The sequence below is a fragment of the Eptatretus burgeri genome, chromosome 10, assembly GCF_056783735.1.
Source record: "Eptatretus burgeri isolate ZD-2024b chromosome 10, Ebu_testis_v1, whole genome shotgun sequence".
Taxonomy (NCBI): Eukaryota; Metazoa; Chordata; class Myxini; order Myxiniformes; family Myxinidae; genus Eptatretus; species Eptatretus burgeri.
The window spans coordinates 6,378,640-6,398,397 of NC_140970.1; the positions used below are offsets into that span (position 1 = coordinate 6,378,640).

General features: G+C 38.5%; 1 protein-coding gene across 1 annotated transcript; it reads left to right on the top strand.

Annotated features, from left to right (window-relative positions):
* The first annotated feature begins 307 nt into the window (after window positions 1-307).
* On the top strand, window positions 308-3,010 carry LOC147017897 (uncharacterized). The gene is made up of 2 exons (XM_085896960.1): window positions 308-711; window positions 808-3,010. The coding sequence occupies exon 2, from the start codon at window positions 1,180-1,182 to the stop codon at window positions 2,347-2,349; it is 1,170 nt and encodes a 389-aa protein (XP_085753086.1). The 5' UTR covers window positions 308-711; window positions 808-1,179; the 3' UTR covers window positions 2,350-3,010.
* The last annotated feature ends 16,748 nt before the right edge of the window (window positions 3,011-19,758 follow it).

Below are 19,758 nucleotides of genomic sequence, written 5' to 3' on the forward strand. Positions count from 1 at the left end.
TTGCACAATAATCCCCATCTAAAATATTGACAAACAAAACATTTGAATCTTTATATTTTTTAAGATACCCCTTTTGTGCCATTACGAAATGATAAACTTCTCTTAATGCTCTTGTTTGACCACCTCCTGAGCCACAGGTTATTTTTTGTTAAGCCCCGCCCACTTTTCTTTAAACCCCGCCCACTTTTGCTAAGCCCCGCCCACTTTCCACAAGGTATTCAATAAGCCCCGCCCACTTTTCTTTAAGCCCCGCCCACTTTTGCTAAGCCCCGCCCACTTCCCGTGAGGTATTTTTCTAAGCCACGCCCACTTTTTCTAAGCCCCGCCCACTTTTGCTAAGCTCCGCCCACTTTTCATGAGGTATTTTTCCTAAGCCACGCCCACTTTTTCTAAGCCCCGCCCACCTACTCTTACATCATTTCCAGTTCATCTCTGACTCACAAAGAAATCACTAGAAAATTCCAGCATGTTTCAGTTTCTATGGTTTCCATGTTATGAAATGGTTTCCAGCATGTTATGAAATTCCACCAGGGAATTTCCACAGGAAACCACACCCAACAGTCTTTCCCTATAAAAGCCTCAAGCCCAGGCTCCATTTTAAACATTTTTTTGCTGGCAATGGTGTGCTGTGTGCTTGCCTGGAACTCTCAGACTTGTATGGAACTAAACCTTCAAGTTGATGAACTGGATTCAAACCTCTTATCTGTTGAGGTAAGATTTTTATTTTCCTATTTTCAAACTTTGATTGAAGCATACTCATTCAATAATTAAATAACTTAATTAATACATTATTATTTTCTCTCACAGGAAATTGTATCTGAAATACAAAATGAAAATACTGCTTTTGCTACAACTTGGGGGGAAATTGTTGGCTTGGTTGAAGACCTTATGAGCGACCAAGACCTTGAGTGGGATGACTTTGGGGTTCCTTGGAACTCTCTGACTTGTATGGAACTAAACCTTCAAGTTGATGAACTGGATTCAAACCTCTTATCCATTGAGGTAAGATTTTTATTTTCCTATTTTTAGTTCCTTTTAAACATCGACTCGTTTAATAATTAAATAACTTAATTAATACATTATTATTTTCTCTCACAGGAAATTGTATCTGGAATACGAAATTAAAATACTGCTTTTGCTACAACTTGGAGCGAAATTGTTGGCTTGGTTGAAGACCATATGAGCGACCAAGACCCACAGAATGAGTTCGTCCTTGATGATCCAACCAAAGAGTTATACCTTGGAGACCAGCAAAGTCCTGAAAAAGAGTTTTGCAACAATAGTACTCATTGTGAGTTATCAAGACAATACCCCCTGAACAAGTTATACCTTGATGAGCCAGAATACAAGTTTTACCTTGGAGACTCACAATTTTCAGACATTTTGAAAAATGGAGTTTTCCTTGATGATCCACAGTTATACTATGTGAGATCTATCACTGAAACCCATAAAAATTGGAAAAATGGAGATTTCCTTGATGATCCACAGTTATACTATGTGAGATCTATCACTGAAACCCATAAAAATTGGAAAAATGGAGATTTCCTTGATGATCCACAGTTATACTATGTGAGATCTATCACCGAAACCCATCAAAATTGGAAAAATGGAGATTTCCTTGATGATCCACAGTTATACTATGTGAGATCTATCACTGAAACCCATAAAAATTGGAAAAATGGAGATTTCCTTGATGATCCACAGTTATACTATGTGAGATCTATCACTGAAACCCACTATATTTCTGGAAATTGTGATTCTACCTTGGAGTCTTGGATAGATGGTTATATTTATGGAGACTTGAAATGTGGGTTCTGGCTTGATAACTCACAATGTGATACATATCTTGGAAACTCAACAGGAATGTGGTTATACCTTGGAGACTTGGAAAGTTGGGTTTATTTTGAAGACTTGAAATGCGACCACTCTTTGGGATCTAAACCTATCAAGAAAATTCTTACTACCTCTTTCTACATCATCAAACCTGAAAGCTTTAAAAGACAGAATTGGAAGAAGAGAAAAAAATATACATTGTTCGTTCTGGGAAGAAAGTGCAGGCTTACTCCCCCTTTCTACGTCATCAAACCTGAAAGCTTTAAAAGACAGAATTGGAAGAAGAGAAAAAAATATACATTGTTCGTTCTGGGAAGAAAGTGCAGGCTTACTCCCCCTTTCTACGTCATCAAACCTGAAAGCCTTAAAAGACAGAATTGGAAGAAGAGAAAAAAACATAAAAAATATACATTGTTCATTCTGGGAAGAAAGTGCAGGCTTACTCCCCCTTTCTACGTCATCAAACCTGAAAGCCTTAAAAGACAGAATTGGAAGAAGAGAAAAAAAAAAACGTAAAAAATATATATATAGGTGGAAATCTCATTTTGAAAAAGACATTGTGTTGGGCGAGGATTGAGTTGGGGTTGAGATTTTGAATGTGAGGGTTGGGACACACACACACACACACACACACCAACAAAAAAAAGTTAAGCCTTGACTATTCAGTTGAGGATTCTGTGTTTGGGGTTCACAGATCTAAGAACGTCCCCCTTGACACACACACACGCACACACACATCAACAAACAAAAGTTAAGCCTTGACTATTCAGTTGAGGATTCTGTGTTTGGGGTTCACAGATCTAAGAACGTCCCCCTTGACACACACACACGCACACACACATCAACAAACAAAAGTTAAGCCTTGACTATTCAGTTGAGGATTCTGTGTTTGGGGTTCACAGATCTAAGAACGTCCCCCTTGACACACACACACACACACACACACACACACACACACACACACACACACACACACACACACACACACACACACACACACACACACACACACACCAACAAACAAAAGTTAAGCCTTGACTATTCAGTTGAGGATTCTGTGTTTGGGGTTCACAGATCTAAGAACGTCCCCCTTGACACACACACACACACACACACACACACACACACACACACACACACACACACACACACACACACACACACACACACACACACACACACACACACACACACACACACACACACACACACAAACACACACACACACACACACACCAACAAACAAAAGTTAAGCCTTGACTATTCAGTTGAGGATTCTGTGTTTGGGGTTCACATATCTAAGAACGTCCCCCTTGACACACATTATATACTGTAATACACCTCGGACTTGTTCCTCTAGTGTCCACAAAGGCGTATAGTCGGAGGGAGTGAAGGGACAACCCATTGCTCCCATGGATATTATCTGCTTAGTTTTGTCTTTTGTAATTCCTGTGAATAAAATGAACCTAAAATCTCTTCCCCTTCCAAATCATATATTTTATAAGTCCAAGGAACCGTATCTATTACATCAACAATTTAAAAAAGTTCTTTCGTCCATCGTTCAGTAAAACCCTTTTCAAAATGAGATTTCCACCTATATATTCTTACGATATCACCAACTTTGAACTTAGGTTTTCTGACATTAATCTCTTTGTCATATTTTAATTTTGTAAATGTTTCTGATGGTTTCATATTTGTTGACGTGTGAATCGTGTCATTATACTTATCCACAATATCCTGAATAAAAGATGACCATTGTTGTGAACCGAGTTGTGTGAATTTTTTATATAGTCTCTCTTTTAAGGTACGATTAAAACGTTCAACAACAACTGCCTTCCCTTCATTAAAGGTACTGTATAATGTAATACTGTTATTTTTTAGAAAATTCATAAATGTCTTGTTATAAAACTCTCTACCCTCATCAGTCCACAATTTTTTAGGTTTTCTCTTACTTTTATTAAATATCTGTTGAAAAGCTAACATAAGAGTATTACCTGTTTTGTTTTTTAAAGGGACAACCCACGCATATCTACTCCTCAAATCAATAACGGTTAAAGCATACTTGTACCCCTTATCATTATTGAGTTCAATCAAATCAGCAGACCAGATATAATCAACTTCCTTGGAATAAACTTTCCTTCTCTGAAACTTTGTGAATATTGGTTTATGTAATTCATCAGCTAATTGCTCTTCAGTCTTAATGGCATCATTAGAGCCTATAAGTTTTTTGAATTTCCAAGTCCAAGTTTCAATTTAGCACTGATCATCTTCTTCACAATGAACCGATCAACTTTTTCTCTCAAGGTTGGATTTTGTATCAGAGACAAATTATACAACATTTCTCTATCCGCTTCATGCTTTTCTTCCAACGTTGTGGTATTCCCATAATCAATATCGTGTCTCATGCACACTTCATCAACTCGATTGATAGGCTGACTCCAGGATTTAGGATTGTCTGCCTCATCTAATCTTTTATCCAAGTTTGTGCCTGGACCACAGAAAGAATACCCTGGTAGATGTAATTCCCCTGGTATTCCAGTAGTTGTAAATTTACTTCCTGATAAAAACTTTTGTATATCTCCTCCGAGTTTGTGTTTGGAGATAAATTGATTTTTTTTTGAACCACACACCGAACATATACCTTTTTGAATAACCCTGTTATTTTTACTTTTAATATATGAAATATTTTTCGTATTAGTTTTCTTTTTACATTTGAGACAATAACTCATTTATTTATGAGAAAAATTCCTGCAGAGTGCAAAAACCTTTTTAGTTTCCAACATGCACATTTGAATCTTAATTTTTAAAACATAAAGAATCCTTAGAAATGCCTTCACTCTCTCCTCCATTTATTTAAGAAAAAAAAAAATGAAAAACTTGAATTAAAATCGATAAGATATGGATTTTAATAGTCTTGTCGAAAGTATTGCAAATAGACTTGTTAATTCTTTGTATTCCTCCTCGGTGGGTTGAGTTATTTTCTGTAATACCCCTATTCTTTTTTGAATCTCACTGGTTTCCATATTTTGATATTTATTTATTCTCTCTCTTTCCTCCCTATCTCTCTTCTCCTTTTCCTCCTTCTCTTTCTTCTCCCTCTCCTCCTTCTCCTTTTCCTCCTCTTCCCTCTCTTCTTCAACTCCTTCCTCATCCCTTACTATCCTTGAATCGCTTACACCCCATAGAATATTATACATATATTCATCAGGATTTCTTGTTATTCCTGTATCCAACATAATTTTTTTTACAACAGGAAACCAATAAAATTTCTTTTGAATTTCTAAAAGAGCCTTACCTTTTCTTAACTTTATAATTTTTTCATTATTTAACATTCTAATTAAATCTAAAGTTGTCGGTTTATCAACATCAGCATAATGCCAATCTTTTATTGAAAATACCTCATTCTTATGTTGTAGAACATATTTATTAAAATACCGAATACCCTTTTCTTGAAGGTATGCTTGGACACAGAAATGATAATTTTCTTGAAGCCTTCTTGCTGTCATTTATGTATTAGAAATATATGTTAGAATAATATTATGGCACGAAACACCTCCCCATCTTCCCATAGTTAAATCATTTTGTATTTCCTTACTTATTATATATAATCCTGTTTTTTCTGTTTTCATGAGATAAACAAGGGCAAAACCATTATTATATTTACCCTTATTAAATTCTTTTATTTGTTGTTTACTAATCGTGGCTCCACATCAATATCAATATCACCCGGTCCATCATCAATAGCTGAATCAATTGAAATAGTGAAACCCGATGTTGAAAAATTTATTAAAAAGACATTAAAAGAAATGAAAACTTTAAAGTTTTATATGGGAGTGAAAATGAATATGAAAAGACAAGATGAAGAACAAACTCCTTATATGAGAACAGATCTTCATTTTATAACATCATTTCAAGATTTTTTGAATAGTGGGGTTTATGAAGAACTATCAAGACAAGAGGAGGATGTTGATAATACAGTGGTAGGAAGTGGATTCAATATTAAAAAAATCATCTTTTTAGATATACACATTCTAAAATCAAACCCTCTTAAAGCTTCTTCTTATATTGAATTACCAAAAGAAATAAAACGAAAGAAGGCAGTTGTTAATATTAAGAATAATGATAATAAATGTTTTCTCTGGTCTGTTCTTGCTCACTTACATCCACCAAAATGTAATTCAGAAAGAGTAAAACAATATATGAAATATGAGAATACCTTGGACATTAAAGATTTTAAATTCCCAATGCCACTAACAGATATTCCTAAATTTGAGAAAAAGAATAATCTTTCTATTAATGTATATGGATTAACGGATACAAACAAACAAAGTCCAAATATTAAAAATTTCAAACAACTATAAAAATGAAGAAACACACATTGATCTTTTATATTTTAGTGTTGGAAAGAATTCACATTACACATACATCAATAATTTATCAAGATTAATCTCTTCTCAGGTATTCAGAACAGCAAACAAAATATATCCTTGTAAGCGATGTCTTAATTCATTTCATACAAAAGAACGATTAGAACAACATTCAAAATATTGTAGTAATCATAAATCAGCTGTAATTACAATGCCTAAACCTGGTGAAAAGATTTCTTTTGAAGATTATAATAAATCTATCATGCACCCATTTGTGATATACGCTGATTTTGAGTGTATCCTTAAAAAGATTAATACTGCTTCTCCTAATCCAAAAGAATCATATACAAATAAATATCAAAAACATATTCCTTGTGGTTTCTGTTATTATATCAAATCATCTGTTGGAGAAAAGTATAACAAACTTGAACATTATCGTGGAAAAAATGCTTCACAAGAGTTTGTAAAACGATTAGAAAAGGATTGTATAAGACTCACTAAATTAATGAAAGAAACAAATGAACCGATGAAATTAACCAAAGAAGAAAAATTAGAATTTAGAAAGAACAATATCTGTCATATTTGTGAGGGGGAAATTAAGGAGTCTAAAGTTAGGGATCATTGTCATCTTACTGGTAAATATAGAGGTCCCGCTCATTCCTGTTGTAATCTTAATTATAAATTACCTTCTTTTATTCCAGTCTTTCTTCACAACAGCGCCAACTATGATACACATCTATTTATAAATGAACTTTCAAAAACACCAGGGAATATTTCTGCCATAACAAACACAAGTCAAAAGTATATTTCATTTACAAAAATGATATTCACAAAACCTACAACTCGTATTAGGTTTCTTGATTCTTACAAGTTTATGGGAACACCACTCGCCTACCTCGCATCAAATCTAAGCTCCACGGACTCTTTTCCAAATCTTAATTCATTCTTTCCAAAAAAGGAAATTCTCACTAAAGAGGAAATTCAGATTAAAGAGAGAATTCAAAGTAAAGAGGAAACTCTAATTAATGAAGAAATTCTAACTGAAGATGAAATTCTAATTATAAAGAAAATTCGAACAATGAATGAAATTCTAACTAAAGACGAAATTCTGATTAAAGATGAAATTCTGATTAAAGAAGGAATTCTTACGAGAGAGGAAATTCAAACAAGGAATGAAATTCAAAGTAAAGAGAAAATTCTTGCAAGTAAGGGAATTTATCCTTATGATTATATGGATTCATTTATGAGATTTAAAGAAACACAACTTCCATCAAAAGAAAGTTTCTATAATAACCTTTATGAAGAAGAGATAAGTGATAAGGAATATAAACACGCACAAGAAATATGGAAATTATTTAAGATAAAGAACCTTGGAGAATATCATGATTTATATCTAAAAACAGATGTTTTATTGTTAGCTGATGTGTTTGAAGCTTTTAGATCACTCTGTCATAATAAAAATTGTTATGGATTAGACCCTGCCCACTATTTCACAGCTCCTGGTTTAGCTTGGAGTGCAATGTTGAAAATGACAAAACAAGATATAGATTTAATCAGTGATGTTGATATGCTTTTGATGATTGAGAAGTCCAAGAGAGGTGGAATATCACAAGTATGTTCAAAAAGATATGCTAAAGCAAATAATAAATATCTTCCAAATTATGATAGTGAAAAAGATAGTCATTATTTGATGTATTTTGATGCTAATAATTTGTATGGATGGGCAATGTCTCAATCTCTGCCTTATGGTAAATTAGAGTGGGTGGAAGAAAACGATTATGAAAAGGCTTTGATGAATATTGTTATTTCTTCTCAAGAGGAATTGAATGACGAAGAAGAAGGTTATTATTTTGAAGTTGATTTGAGGTACCCGAGTGATCTTCATAATAAGCATAAAGATCTTCCTTTTGCATGTGAGAAAGAAACCCCAAAGAAAGAATGGTTCAGTGATTATCATAAAAGTTTTAATATTAAAGGCAAATCAACAGAAAAGTTATTAACAACATTCTATGATAAAGAGGGATATGTTTTGCATCAGAGAAGCTTAAAACAGTTTTTGAGAGAAGGATTGAGAGTAGCTAAAATTCATAGAGTTTTAAAATTTAAACAAAGTCCTTGGGTGAAAAAGTATATTCAATTCAATACAGATATGAGAGCAAATACAAAAGTAAAATTTGAAGGGGACTTTTATAAATTAATGAATAATGCTGTATTTGGAAAGACTATGGAAAATGTTAGAAACAGGCAAAACATTAGATTCGCAACATCTTGGAAAGAAGCTTCGAGATTGATAAATAAACCAAGTTTTGAGAGAGAAGAGGTTTTTTCAGAGAACTTTTCTGCAATTCATATGAAAAAGGAAAGTATTGTAATGGATAAACCAATTTATATTGGAACAGCAGTTCTTGATTTATCAAAGATATTGATGTATGATTATTTGTATAATGACTTAAAGAAAGAGTATGGTGAAAATGTTTCATTGTTGTATATGGACACTGATAGTTTTATCCTAGATATAAAAACTGATGATGTTTATGAAGATATGAAGAAAAATATTGGAGTATATGATACAAGTAATTTCAGCAAGAAGAGTGAGTTATTTTCCAAAAAGAATGAAAAGGTTATTGGTAAGTTTAAGGATGAGTTGGGTGGAAAAGTAATGAGTGAGTTTATTGGATTGAGAGCAAAGGCATATGCTTATAAGTATGGTGATCAGATTGATAAGAGGTTAAAGGGAATAAAGAAATATGTAATAAAGAAATCAATAACTTTTAGAAATTATTATAATTGTTTGATGAATAAGAAAGAAGAATATAGGAAAATGAATACAATAAGAAGTTATAAACATAACATATATAGTGAAGAAGTAAATAAAAAGGCATTAGGAGCCTTTGATGATAAGAGATTTATTTTAGATAATGGAATAGATTGTGTTCCATATGGATATTGTATGATAGAGTGTATAAAATAGATTATGTTTTAACGATGGGAAGATGGGTTAGGGTTTTTTAAGGGCTACCGCCGCATTTTTTCGCAATATATAAATGGTTAGACCAAGTATTAATCAAACTAAAGAGTGGAGAAAATCTCAGTCTTGTATTGGTATATAAATGGAAAACATAATGAATGTGAAAAATATCAAATAAGTCTTATTGAAAAAATAACTAAAACAAAGGTAAATAAAACAAATAAGCGAATCAATTTAAAAACTAGTAAGTTAGAGGATGTAAAGAAAAAAATGAATATCCTTGAATGGACTGAAAACTTTGATGGTTATCAATTGAACAATGAAAAAACAATTTACTATATTCTCAAAATGATATGTGGCTCAGGAGGTGGTCAAACAAGAGCATTAAGAGAAGTTTATCATTTCGTAATGGCACAAAAGGGGTATCTTAAAAAATATAAAGATTCAAATGTTTTGTTTGTCAATATTTTAGATGGGGATTATTGTGCAAAGAAAATTAAACTATTGAAGGAATTTGAGAATGAACAAATCTTTATAGGTTCAATGAGTGAGCTAAACAATATGCATCGGTTATTTGATAAAGAGTGTCCCGAGGCTTAGACGTTTCAGATATTTCTTTAGAATCACCTTTAACAAATCTTTATCTTGTTGTATGGGTTATTTGAATAGAGAGCCCCTAGGTTAAAAGGGGAGACAAATAAATATACCTTGGGATAAAAAGGGGGTTTATTTTTAGGGAAAAAAAAGGGAATCGCTGAAAATCCCCCATTCATTTACATGGGGAAAAGTGAGCCAGAATCAGTATATTCACCCTACTAACATCTTTCTAAAATCAAGTCTGAACTCTCAAAGTCTCTCTCCCTCCTCAAAATCCTGGTGGTGTAAAATCAAATCTGTTTCTGGTGTATGTTCCCCCTCCATCCCCTCCCTTTCCTCAAATGGCCGCACTGCTGATACCGCACGTGAAAAGGCTGAATGCCTAAACTTGGTGTTTGCATCGAAATCTTGTGTGTGAAACCCATTGCTTTCTGCACCCACATCACCAGGTCACACCCAACTGTCCCTGGACTCTGTGTCTTTTTCGTCTGACAAGGTGGAGAGCTTGCTGTCAAACCTCGACTCAGATTCTGCAACCGGTCCAGACGGCATCAGCCCACGTGTCCTAAAAACCTGCTCCTCTGCTGTTGCTCACCCTCTCTGGTCTGTTCACCCTCTCATTTGCTCAAGTTAATCTGCCATTCGCTTGGAAATCAGCAAACTTTACCACTCTGCATAAAAAAGGTGCAAAAACAGATCCCTGCAACTACAGACCAATCAGCCTTCTCCCAATCATCAGAAAAGTAATGGAATCCTTCATCGCTTCAGACATCAAATCCTTCCTCTTCTCCAATGGCTTGATTTCTGATCATCAATTTGGTTTCAGACCAGGTCACTCTTCCCTGAATATGCTGCTTCTGTTCTCCCAACAATGGATGGATGTCCTCAATGCGAGACATGAAATCCGAGCCGTATCCCTGAACATATCACGTGCTTTTGACACAGTCTGGCACCCTGCCCTGCTCACCAAACTCTCTTCCTATGGTATCCAAGGCCATCTCCACTCATGGCTCGCAGATTTCCTCTCCTGTCCCAGTCAACGTGTGGCCCTAAATGGAGTTCTTTCATCCCCTCTTCCTGTCCAGGCTGGAGTTCCTCAAGGCAGCGTTCTGGGCCCTGTTCTTTTTCTGGTTTTAATCAACTAGTGCATGCCCGTAGGTGCGTGCCCATACGTGCGTGGCCGTACGTGCAAAAAAAAATAAAAACTTTCAAACCGCGAGCCAGAAATGACAACCGCGCAGGCCGTTCCTTCGCTCTCGCGTTCTCGCGCCAACCACACTTCCACACACAGAGTTAATTAAAATCCAAATTAAAATCAAGTTTACCTCCCTGTCTTTGCTTGCCATGACATCCACTGCCATGCAACCGGCACGGCCCGTGACGTCATCGGCGGCCGGCCGCGCACCGGCCTACACAGCCACGCCTACGCAGCAACGTGTCATGTCATTGGTTGGTAAATAAATGGCCATAACTTGGGAAGCACTTGTCTGATTAATATCAAACCTTGAAAAGGCACATCCTCAGGTCCCCAGCAATATACCTGGCAAGTTTCAATGAGATCGGACCAGTGGTTGTCGAGAAACAGCTGTCACACACACGCACGCACGCACGCACGCACGCACGCACGCACGCACGCACGCACGCACGCACGCACGCACGCACGCACGCACACACACACACACACACACACACACACACACACACACACACACACACACACACACACTGCTGGAATTATAGATAGATGATGTCTGCCACTCTCTGGGAAATCCTCTTTCTCTCTTTGCTGATGACTCCACCCTCTGCCGTACCATCTGTCATCCCTCAGACCGGCAAGCAGCAGCTTCTTCGCTCACTGCAGATCTGGGTAAAATCACAAACTGGTCCAACACGTGGAACATGTCTTTCAATCCAGACAAATCTCACACTCTCACTATAACTCTCTGAAAGGACCGTTTAGAACCCCCCCCCCCATCCACTTTCTCAACAATCCTCTGGAAGAAGTCCTTTCTTTCAAGCTTCTAGGTCTCACTATCTGCCATGACCTTTCCTGGGAAACCCACATTTCCAACCTGGCCTCCAAAGCCAGTCACCGACTGGGAATCCTCCGTCGTGCAAGGTCCTTCCTCAGCCCACCTGAGCTCCTGACCAAGTACAAAGCCTTCGGCCGCAACCTGATGGAGTACTGCTCTCCCCTCTGGGCTGGTGCTCCTGCCTCCCACATTTTTCGGCTTCATGCTGTGGAAACCAAGGGATTTTGGATGATTGGCATCTCCCGCGATGAGGCTGAGTCTTTGGGCCTCTCACTCTCTCACCGCAGACTGGTCGATGGTCTTTCTGTCTTCTACCATCTCCTCTCCAGCCCCGCCCCCTCCTTGCTATGTCCACGATATGTCCCCCCCCCTCCATAGTTTTGCCAGCAACCCCCTTCTGGTAAAACGACCAAAATCACGAATCACTGCTCACCTTCACTCTTTCATTCCTCTTTTTTCCTGCCTTTGGAACAAACTCCCACACTCTCTTCAATCCCCTCTTCCCTCCTTCAATCACAAGCTCCATTCTTCAATTAACAGCTGTTCACCACCATCTCTTATCTTCCCCCATCCAAAACCACTTCTTTCAAATTCCCTGCTTTCCTTCCTGAAAGTCCCTGTAGTGTCCATCTTGTTTACCCCGTGTATCCCGCCCCATCCCTCTCCCTTCCACAGATCTCTTCATGTCTCTGTTCCCCACTGTTTTGTCCTTCCCTCTCCCGCCCCTCTTATCTCCTGCTCCCCTTGTACGTTATGCGTGTTGGCTCTCATACGAGCCTCGACATTGTATACAAAATAAAAAAAAAAAATTTAAAAGCTCAAGCCCCCTCAATATTTTTTTGCAGGTCACTTTTGAATACAATACAGGTGAATACTTTTGCAGGTCACTGAAGATGAAGAGAATTTTTCAGAGAGTCAGAGACATTGATGAATATCAGGAATAGGACTGGGCCCAGAACACGGCCTGGTGACACTCTGGCCGAGACAGGGAGAGGAGATGAAAGGATTCTGTTGAGTGCCACACGTTGGCGAAGAGAGTGGAGGAAGTGAGTAAGCCATGTGTGGAGTTGCTCTTGGATGTCACAGGCAGAAAGTTTGGAGAGGAAAGTGGCATTCCAGACTGTGTCAAAAGCATGAGATATGTCCTGAGAAATTGTCCTGAACTCATGGATGACATTGAGGGCCTCCAGGCATTGTTGGGTGAGTTGAAACGGCATGTCCAACCTGGTCTGAAACCAAATTGGTGATTTGAGATGAGGTTGTTGGAGAAAAGGAAGGTTTTCGTATCAACTGCAATAATGGATTCCACGACTTTGCTGATGATTGGAAGTAAAATGACAGGTCTGTTGTTAAGGGGATAGGTGTTTGCACCTTTTTTTATGTAGTGCGGTGATGTTAGCAGATTTCCAAGCAGATGGAAGATGACCTAGTGCAAATGACCATGTGAAAAGGGCAGAGAAAGGATGTGCAAGACCAGCAGAACAGGAGGGATTGAGGACACAAGATTTGGAAGCAAACACAGAAGTCTTCCATCATTCAGTCTTCTCACAAGCAGAGCTATGATGCTATTTGAAGAGAGGGAACTGAGGGAAGGAGAGCGTACTCCAGAGACTGACTTACCAAGGCACTACCAGGTTTTAGAGGAGGGAGACAAGTTTGAAAGTTCATGAATGAAGTTTGAAAAGCACTGACATTGCCTTCGGTCAGATTTGCCAGATCAGGAATAGGACTGGGCCCAGAACTACCTCACCACAGAATTCATTGTAGCATGAGTGGGAAGAAAGGTCGGATAATTGAAGATGAGATGGGATAAATCTGTGTCTGAGAGAGCAGGTTTCTGTGGAAGAATTCCCAGGCTGAGTTAGCATCAGGGGCAGGAGATATGGGAGACCAGCCTTGAAGAGAGATGGCTACTTGCAGTCCCTGCCAATCTGCCTGAGTAAAATGCCAGACTCGCCAGTGTTGAGGCACCTCTCCGAGAATAGCCGGAGAGATGTTGACTTTTACAAGCATATGATCAGATGAACCAATTGGATCAGAGGAACAGCAGGAGACATTTCTCCCATAAAGTTAGTCATCACAAAGTCCCAAAAGGGAGGATTTGCCATTGGGAGAAATTCGGATTGGAAAGGTCACAGATTGAGTCAGTCCCGTGGAATCACAAAAGTCCTTTGCTGAAGTGCCATGGCTAGTGAGAGAGGAACCAATAAGTTCTATGGTGACAATTGAAATCACCACATATGAGGAAGAGAGAGTTTGGGTGAGTGGTTGAAAGTTTGTCCATGTTGTCTGATAGAGAGAGATGGAGATTGAGTCATCACTGTAAGGAGGACTGGACAACACACAGATTAGCAAAAGTTGGGACCGGAGTGGGAGTCGCAGCCAGAGGTATTCCTGGGGGTTGGGAGGTGCAAGGTTAGTACAGGGGCAGTGAGAAATTCAGTTATTGATGTAAAGTGCAACTATACCGCCAGGGAATGGTTCAAGCCTATAAAATTGGAGGACACAGTAATCAGAGAGAGAGACACTAAGAAGTCGGGGATGTCCTGTGGGAGGAAGGATTCTGTTAAACAGATGATGCCTCGTTAACCAGAAGCATGGATTGAGAGATCTGACAGGTTAGAGTAGAGACCTTGGATGTTTGAGGTCCACACAGTTAGAGATGGAGGTGGGGGGGGGAAAGCTTTGCAGGGACAAGGTGAGGCTTTGGGGGGTTGTTGAAGGGGAATGTTTGAGTGTGTGGGTGCGGATAAAGAGTTGAGTGTGTGGGCCATGGGGGAAGGTTTCAGTGTGTTGAGTGCGGGGGAAAGAGTGCATGCGTGGGATGCGGAGGAATGAGGGGAAATCAAATATCTCGCAAAAAACTGCGAATATTCCTGCAAAAAATAAAAACGTGAATATGCCTGCAAAAAAACACGAAAATGTGAAAAAAAAACAACTGTGAATACGTCAAGCATGGGGCCACAAATTTAGAAGCAGATCACATTTTAAGAACCGCAAATAAGCAGAGTCCCTGAATAGCGGAACCATGAATATCAGGGTCCAACAGTACTTTGGCTCTGAATTAGTCCAAATTGCGCATATGCAGAGAAGATTGACATAATGTTTTTCCTCTGCCTGCCTGTCAGCAAAACAAAATTGAAAGTCATTCCAAACAGGAAACTTCCATATTTTGAGGATGTCATAAAGGACACAAACAACAGGCACAAATAACAAATGTAATGTGTTAAATAAGGTAGTGCGGAAGAGACTGCGTCAACAGCACCCTGCAGCAACCCGGTGGGAGGGGATGCGGGGACGAGTACGGAAAGAGCAGAGAGTGCAAGACCAGAAAGGAGGCAGTGGAAAACAGAAAGAGACCATCCACCTCTGTGATGGGAAAGTGATAAGCCCATAAACTCAGCTTCATCGAAGGAGATTCCAATAATCTTGATGGCCTTGGTTTTCACGGCGTCAAGCTGAGCAAGGTGTAAGGTAGGGGTCCCAGCCGAGAGCAAAAAGCAGCACTCCATTCAACTGCAGATGAGAAACTTCTGGGATTTTTTTTTCTACGGCTGGTAAAATATACATTATATTACCCTCGCCGAAGGAGAGAGGGTATTGCATTTGGGTCCGTTTCTTTATTTGTCTGTTTGTTTGTCCGCACAGAACATTAGTGTTTTTCTCCACTACCGCTTGTCCGATGGAGACAAAATTTTCACCATCTGAGTGACTACTCAGGTAGAATGTTTTAATGATAATTATGACATCATGGGTCATGTGGTGTGGCAGGCATGTTGGAAAAACAGAGAAACTTTGGACCTCTGTATCTCTGAAACCACAAGGAATGGAAGAAATTGAAACTTGGCACATAGCAAGTACTCCTCATGAGGAATAAGTGATTTTTAAAAAATGATGTCATAGGTGCCTTCATTATGATGTCATAATTCCATATGTAGAATGCTACCTCTGATCAGTATGAAAAATTTTGAGGGTCATCTTGGGATAAAATGGTCCATAGAAAAAAAAAATGATGATGTCATCGGTTTCATGATTCAATTGCAATATTGCAAAAAACCCCCCCAAAAAACCTTTCAAATCTTCTTCTGTGAAGTGGCTGAACAGATCAAGGCGAAACTTTACACGTATGACCGCCTATCTATAAGGAACGAAAGGCTCACACATATGATGTCATAGGTCACATGGTTTGGCAGCCATATTGGATTTACCCTAAAACCTATTAAAAAATCTTCTTCTCCAGAACAGCTGGACAGATCAAGGAGAAACTTCAAACAAATGTTCCCCAAGCCTTGGGTGTACAAGTTTGTGAAGGAAACATAGAACCGCCTGTCCTGACCCTCACCTGGAACAGGAGCAAGTCACTCAAACCCAGTGCAGATATCCTTAGATCCTGAATTTTTTGATGCTGTGAAAAAACTTAGGTACATCACGGGTGATGAAGGTTGTGCTCAAGTTTCATTGAAATTGTGTGTGTAGTTTCCAAAAAGAGAGCAAATACCTATTTTGGGGGGGTCAAAAACCCTCCCATAGACCCCCTGAATGAGCGCAAATTTTCATGCGGTCGATAAACTTTGGTGCATCATGGGTATGAAGGTTGAAGTCAAATTTCATCGTAATCGTGTGTGTAGTTTCCAAAAAGAGCAAACACCTATTTTGTGGGGTCAACCAAACCCCCCCCCCCATATACCCCCTAGATGAGTGCAGATTTTTTATGCAGACAATAAACTTTGGTGCATCACAGGTGATGAAGGCTGTGGTGAAGTTTCATCAAAGTCATGTGCAGTTTCAGAGAAGAGAGCAAATACCTATTTTAGGTGGGCAAACCCTCCTGTACACACCTTTAATGATGGCAGTTTTGAAGTGGTCGATATTCTTTGGTACATCATAGGTGTTGAAGGTTGTGGACAAGTTTCATCAAAATTGTGTGTGTAGTTTCGGAGAAGCGAGCAAATACGTATTTTGGGGGGGTTCAACCCCTTGCCCCCCCCCATAGACCCTTAATGAGTGCAGATTTTGATGTGGTTGATACACTTTGGTACATTATGGGTGATGAAGGTTCTGGTCAAGTTTCATGGAAATCGTGTGTGTACTTTTGGAGAAGAGAGGAAATACCTATCTTTGGGGGTCTAACCCCCCCATACACACCTTTAATGAGCACAGATTTTAATACAGTCAATATACGTTTGTTTGGCATCAGATATGAAGCTTCTGGCGAAATTTCAATTAAAATCGTGTTCTTGGTTCACGTGATAATGACCGAAGTGTTTACGGACTGACTCGCTCACCTGCGGACACTGCTCGATCACATAAGCTCCCCAGAACTACGTTCCAGGTGATCTAATAATTAATAGGTCACATGGTTTGGCAGCCCCATTGCATTGAAGAAAATATTAAATAATATTTTCTCTGGAACCGCTTAATCAATCGACGTGAAACTTCACAATTATGCTCTAGTGGTGATGGGGAATACAGGTTTTAAATTTCAACTTGATCGGGCACATGGTCTGGCAACCAGAATTATTAAATTTTTTGATTTGGGTTCTTTTTTATTTTATTTTGATTAAGGCTCACTTGGCTGTGCCTGGATGGGTTTGAGGGTAGAAGAGTAGCAGCTGAAATGCAAATCTTATCCAGGTTCCTCCTGATGACTTCATCTTTGCTTTTTGCTTGTTCGCGTTCCTTCTGATTACTCCAATGCAGGACTGTACCGATTTGATCTTCAATTTGATCTGAATTAAATTTATTTTAATCCTCTTCAAAATTCAATTGAATAATAATAATAAAAATAAAAATAAAAATCAACCTCATGGGTCAGGGTAAGGTGTCCAATCAAAGCGGGGTTGCATCAAAGCAGGACGTCTTCGTACACTGTCATCACTGCCAACAGTTATAAAGTGACAGTTCTAGTTTTGTCTCTTATTCATTACGTAACACACCAGTATACAAATGCCACACAAAACAAGTCCTGGCGAGGGAGGGTCTGCATTCTCTGATTTGTCTTTTTCTTGTTTGAATTGAATTATATACTTGAACATGATAGAATACAAATCGCCTTTTTGGCACTTTCAAAACCCTTTCATTTCGCAGAAAATATTTTGGCATTTTTCGTCATCACAACCAATCAAATTTGTCGCTCGCTCGTAGACCCCGCCCATGTCCTTGTTTGTCAATACAGTGTCGAGTTCTGTGTTCTATTAACTCTCTAGTTTATTAATTTATTGCTCATGTGAAAAACATGGAAATTTTACATCCACCTGCAATTCAAAATCAAAGCTTGAGAATGATAATGATTCGCCACAAATGATGGTGTAGAACGACAACATAAAGTAAGTGGAACAAAATAGTGAATGCCTGAACGATGGGAACTAAAACAATTATGAAGTGGGTGCGATGGGTCTTACATTATCTTGTGAACCTTCAACACAGCACGTTTCTCATACAAGGTACAAATTGAGGGAAGGTATGTCCATATTACAAGCTGGGTAATTTTGCTGAGTCTTTCTCATTTCTTAACATTCTCTTTTGACACATTACCAAATGTACATAACAAACTGATAAAATAAAAACAAGAATCAAGGACTGTTAGAAAAGAACTAAAAATGATATTTATCGACATGAAATTCCGCCAATTTCCTTTAAAAGCACAATCTTTAGTTTACTTTACCGGCCAACACTTGGAAATTATTGCTTTCCATTTCAATTTGCTATTGATCAATCACTGTGCTGAAATACTTATGCTCAGGAACTTGTTCTTTATTATGGTTACGAATATAATCAAAGGGTCAAGGCCACCTGTTAAGCAGCAAAAATTAAACACAATTTCCTTTGTCTTGTTGACATGAAGAACTAAATAATGATGGTCAGACCAGTCTACAAACTTCTGAACTTCATTCCATACCCATGCTCATCATTCAGAAGGAATCCACTAATTACTGTATCATCTGCATATTCTTAAGTGGAGAGTCGGCATGCTGCTAAAGCATTGAGCCTTGACAAGGAACACAGTGGATGGTTTATCATTTTCCTTCGCAGATTTCATTTTGATGAAATAAAATATTTTCTTTCTGCTGAAATAAAATTCCTTTTTTTTTGTATTTTTGGGGTCTTTTTGATACTAAACTCTTTTTTATATTAAAAAAAGTTCAAAATTATGATGACACAACCCCACTAAATTTAACAAATTTAATATTCAGCATGATGTTAGGATAAGCCGATGACCTCGAGATACAGGCCTACAAGTTGAAGGGCCGTCTAAGTGTATCCAGATTGCCGAAGTTGTTCAAAAAAGCGACGATGGAGATGTGCCTTGCTCAGGGAAACATCGAACGTGCTTGTTATAGCCAAGCTAAACCCAGCCACACAGCCACAGATTGCTATGTTCGGATCAGAGTTTCGCATTGCAAGTGCCACTATTTTTAGAGTGTTCACACTAGGAGTTCCACACAAGATGGCATTGGGAGGAAATGGGAAAGGCGATGTCACAAGGGGTTCAGTGGATTCAACTGAACACGTTATGTATGAGTATGCTGAAGAATTATCATTCAAGTGTCGGCTCCAAAGCCCATGCCTTTCCCCTGGAGCACTGTGGTCATGAAAAGGAGATAAAACTAAAACAAGGATCACCGGAAAGACCATCCACCCATAAAGTGGCATTGGCAATTGTCTCAAGACCAACAAAGATCAGCCAGGCCCTGTTCACGACTCAGGCAATGCAGTGCACAGGAAATCCCATTTACCCCATATTCTTAGGTCTTGGCAAAGCTCGCTCTTCAACGGATAAATCAACCTGACCTGTTCAAATGGTCGACCATTTTCACTTATAAACCACTTATGGACAAGGACGTATAAAAAAACTCAAAAACTCACCCGCACTCTGGCAGGATTCAAACCTTCCCTCCCATAACATACACTCTCGCATTTTAATATAACAGCAATAAACATGCATTTTGCTTTTATGTGA

Bases quoted from the DNA above. Each gene is read 5' to 3' on its own strand.
- LOC147017897 (XM_085896960.1), top strand. From the start codon at position 1,180: ATGAGCGACCAAGACCCACAGAATGAGTTCGTCCTTGATGATCCAACC.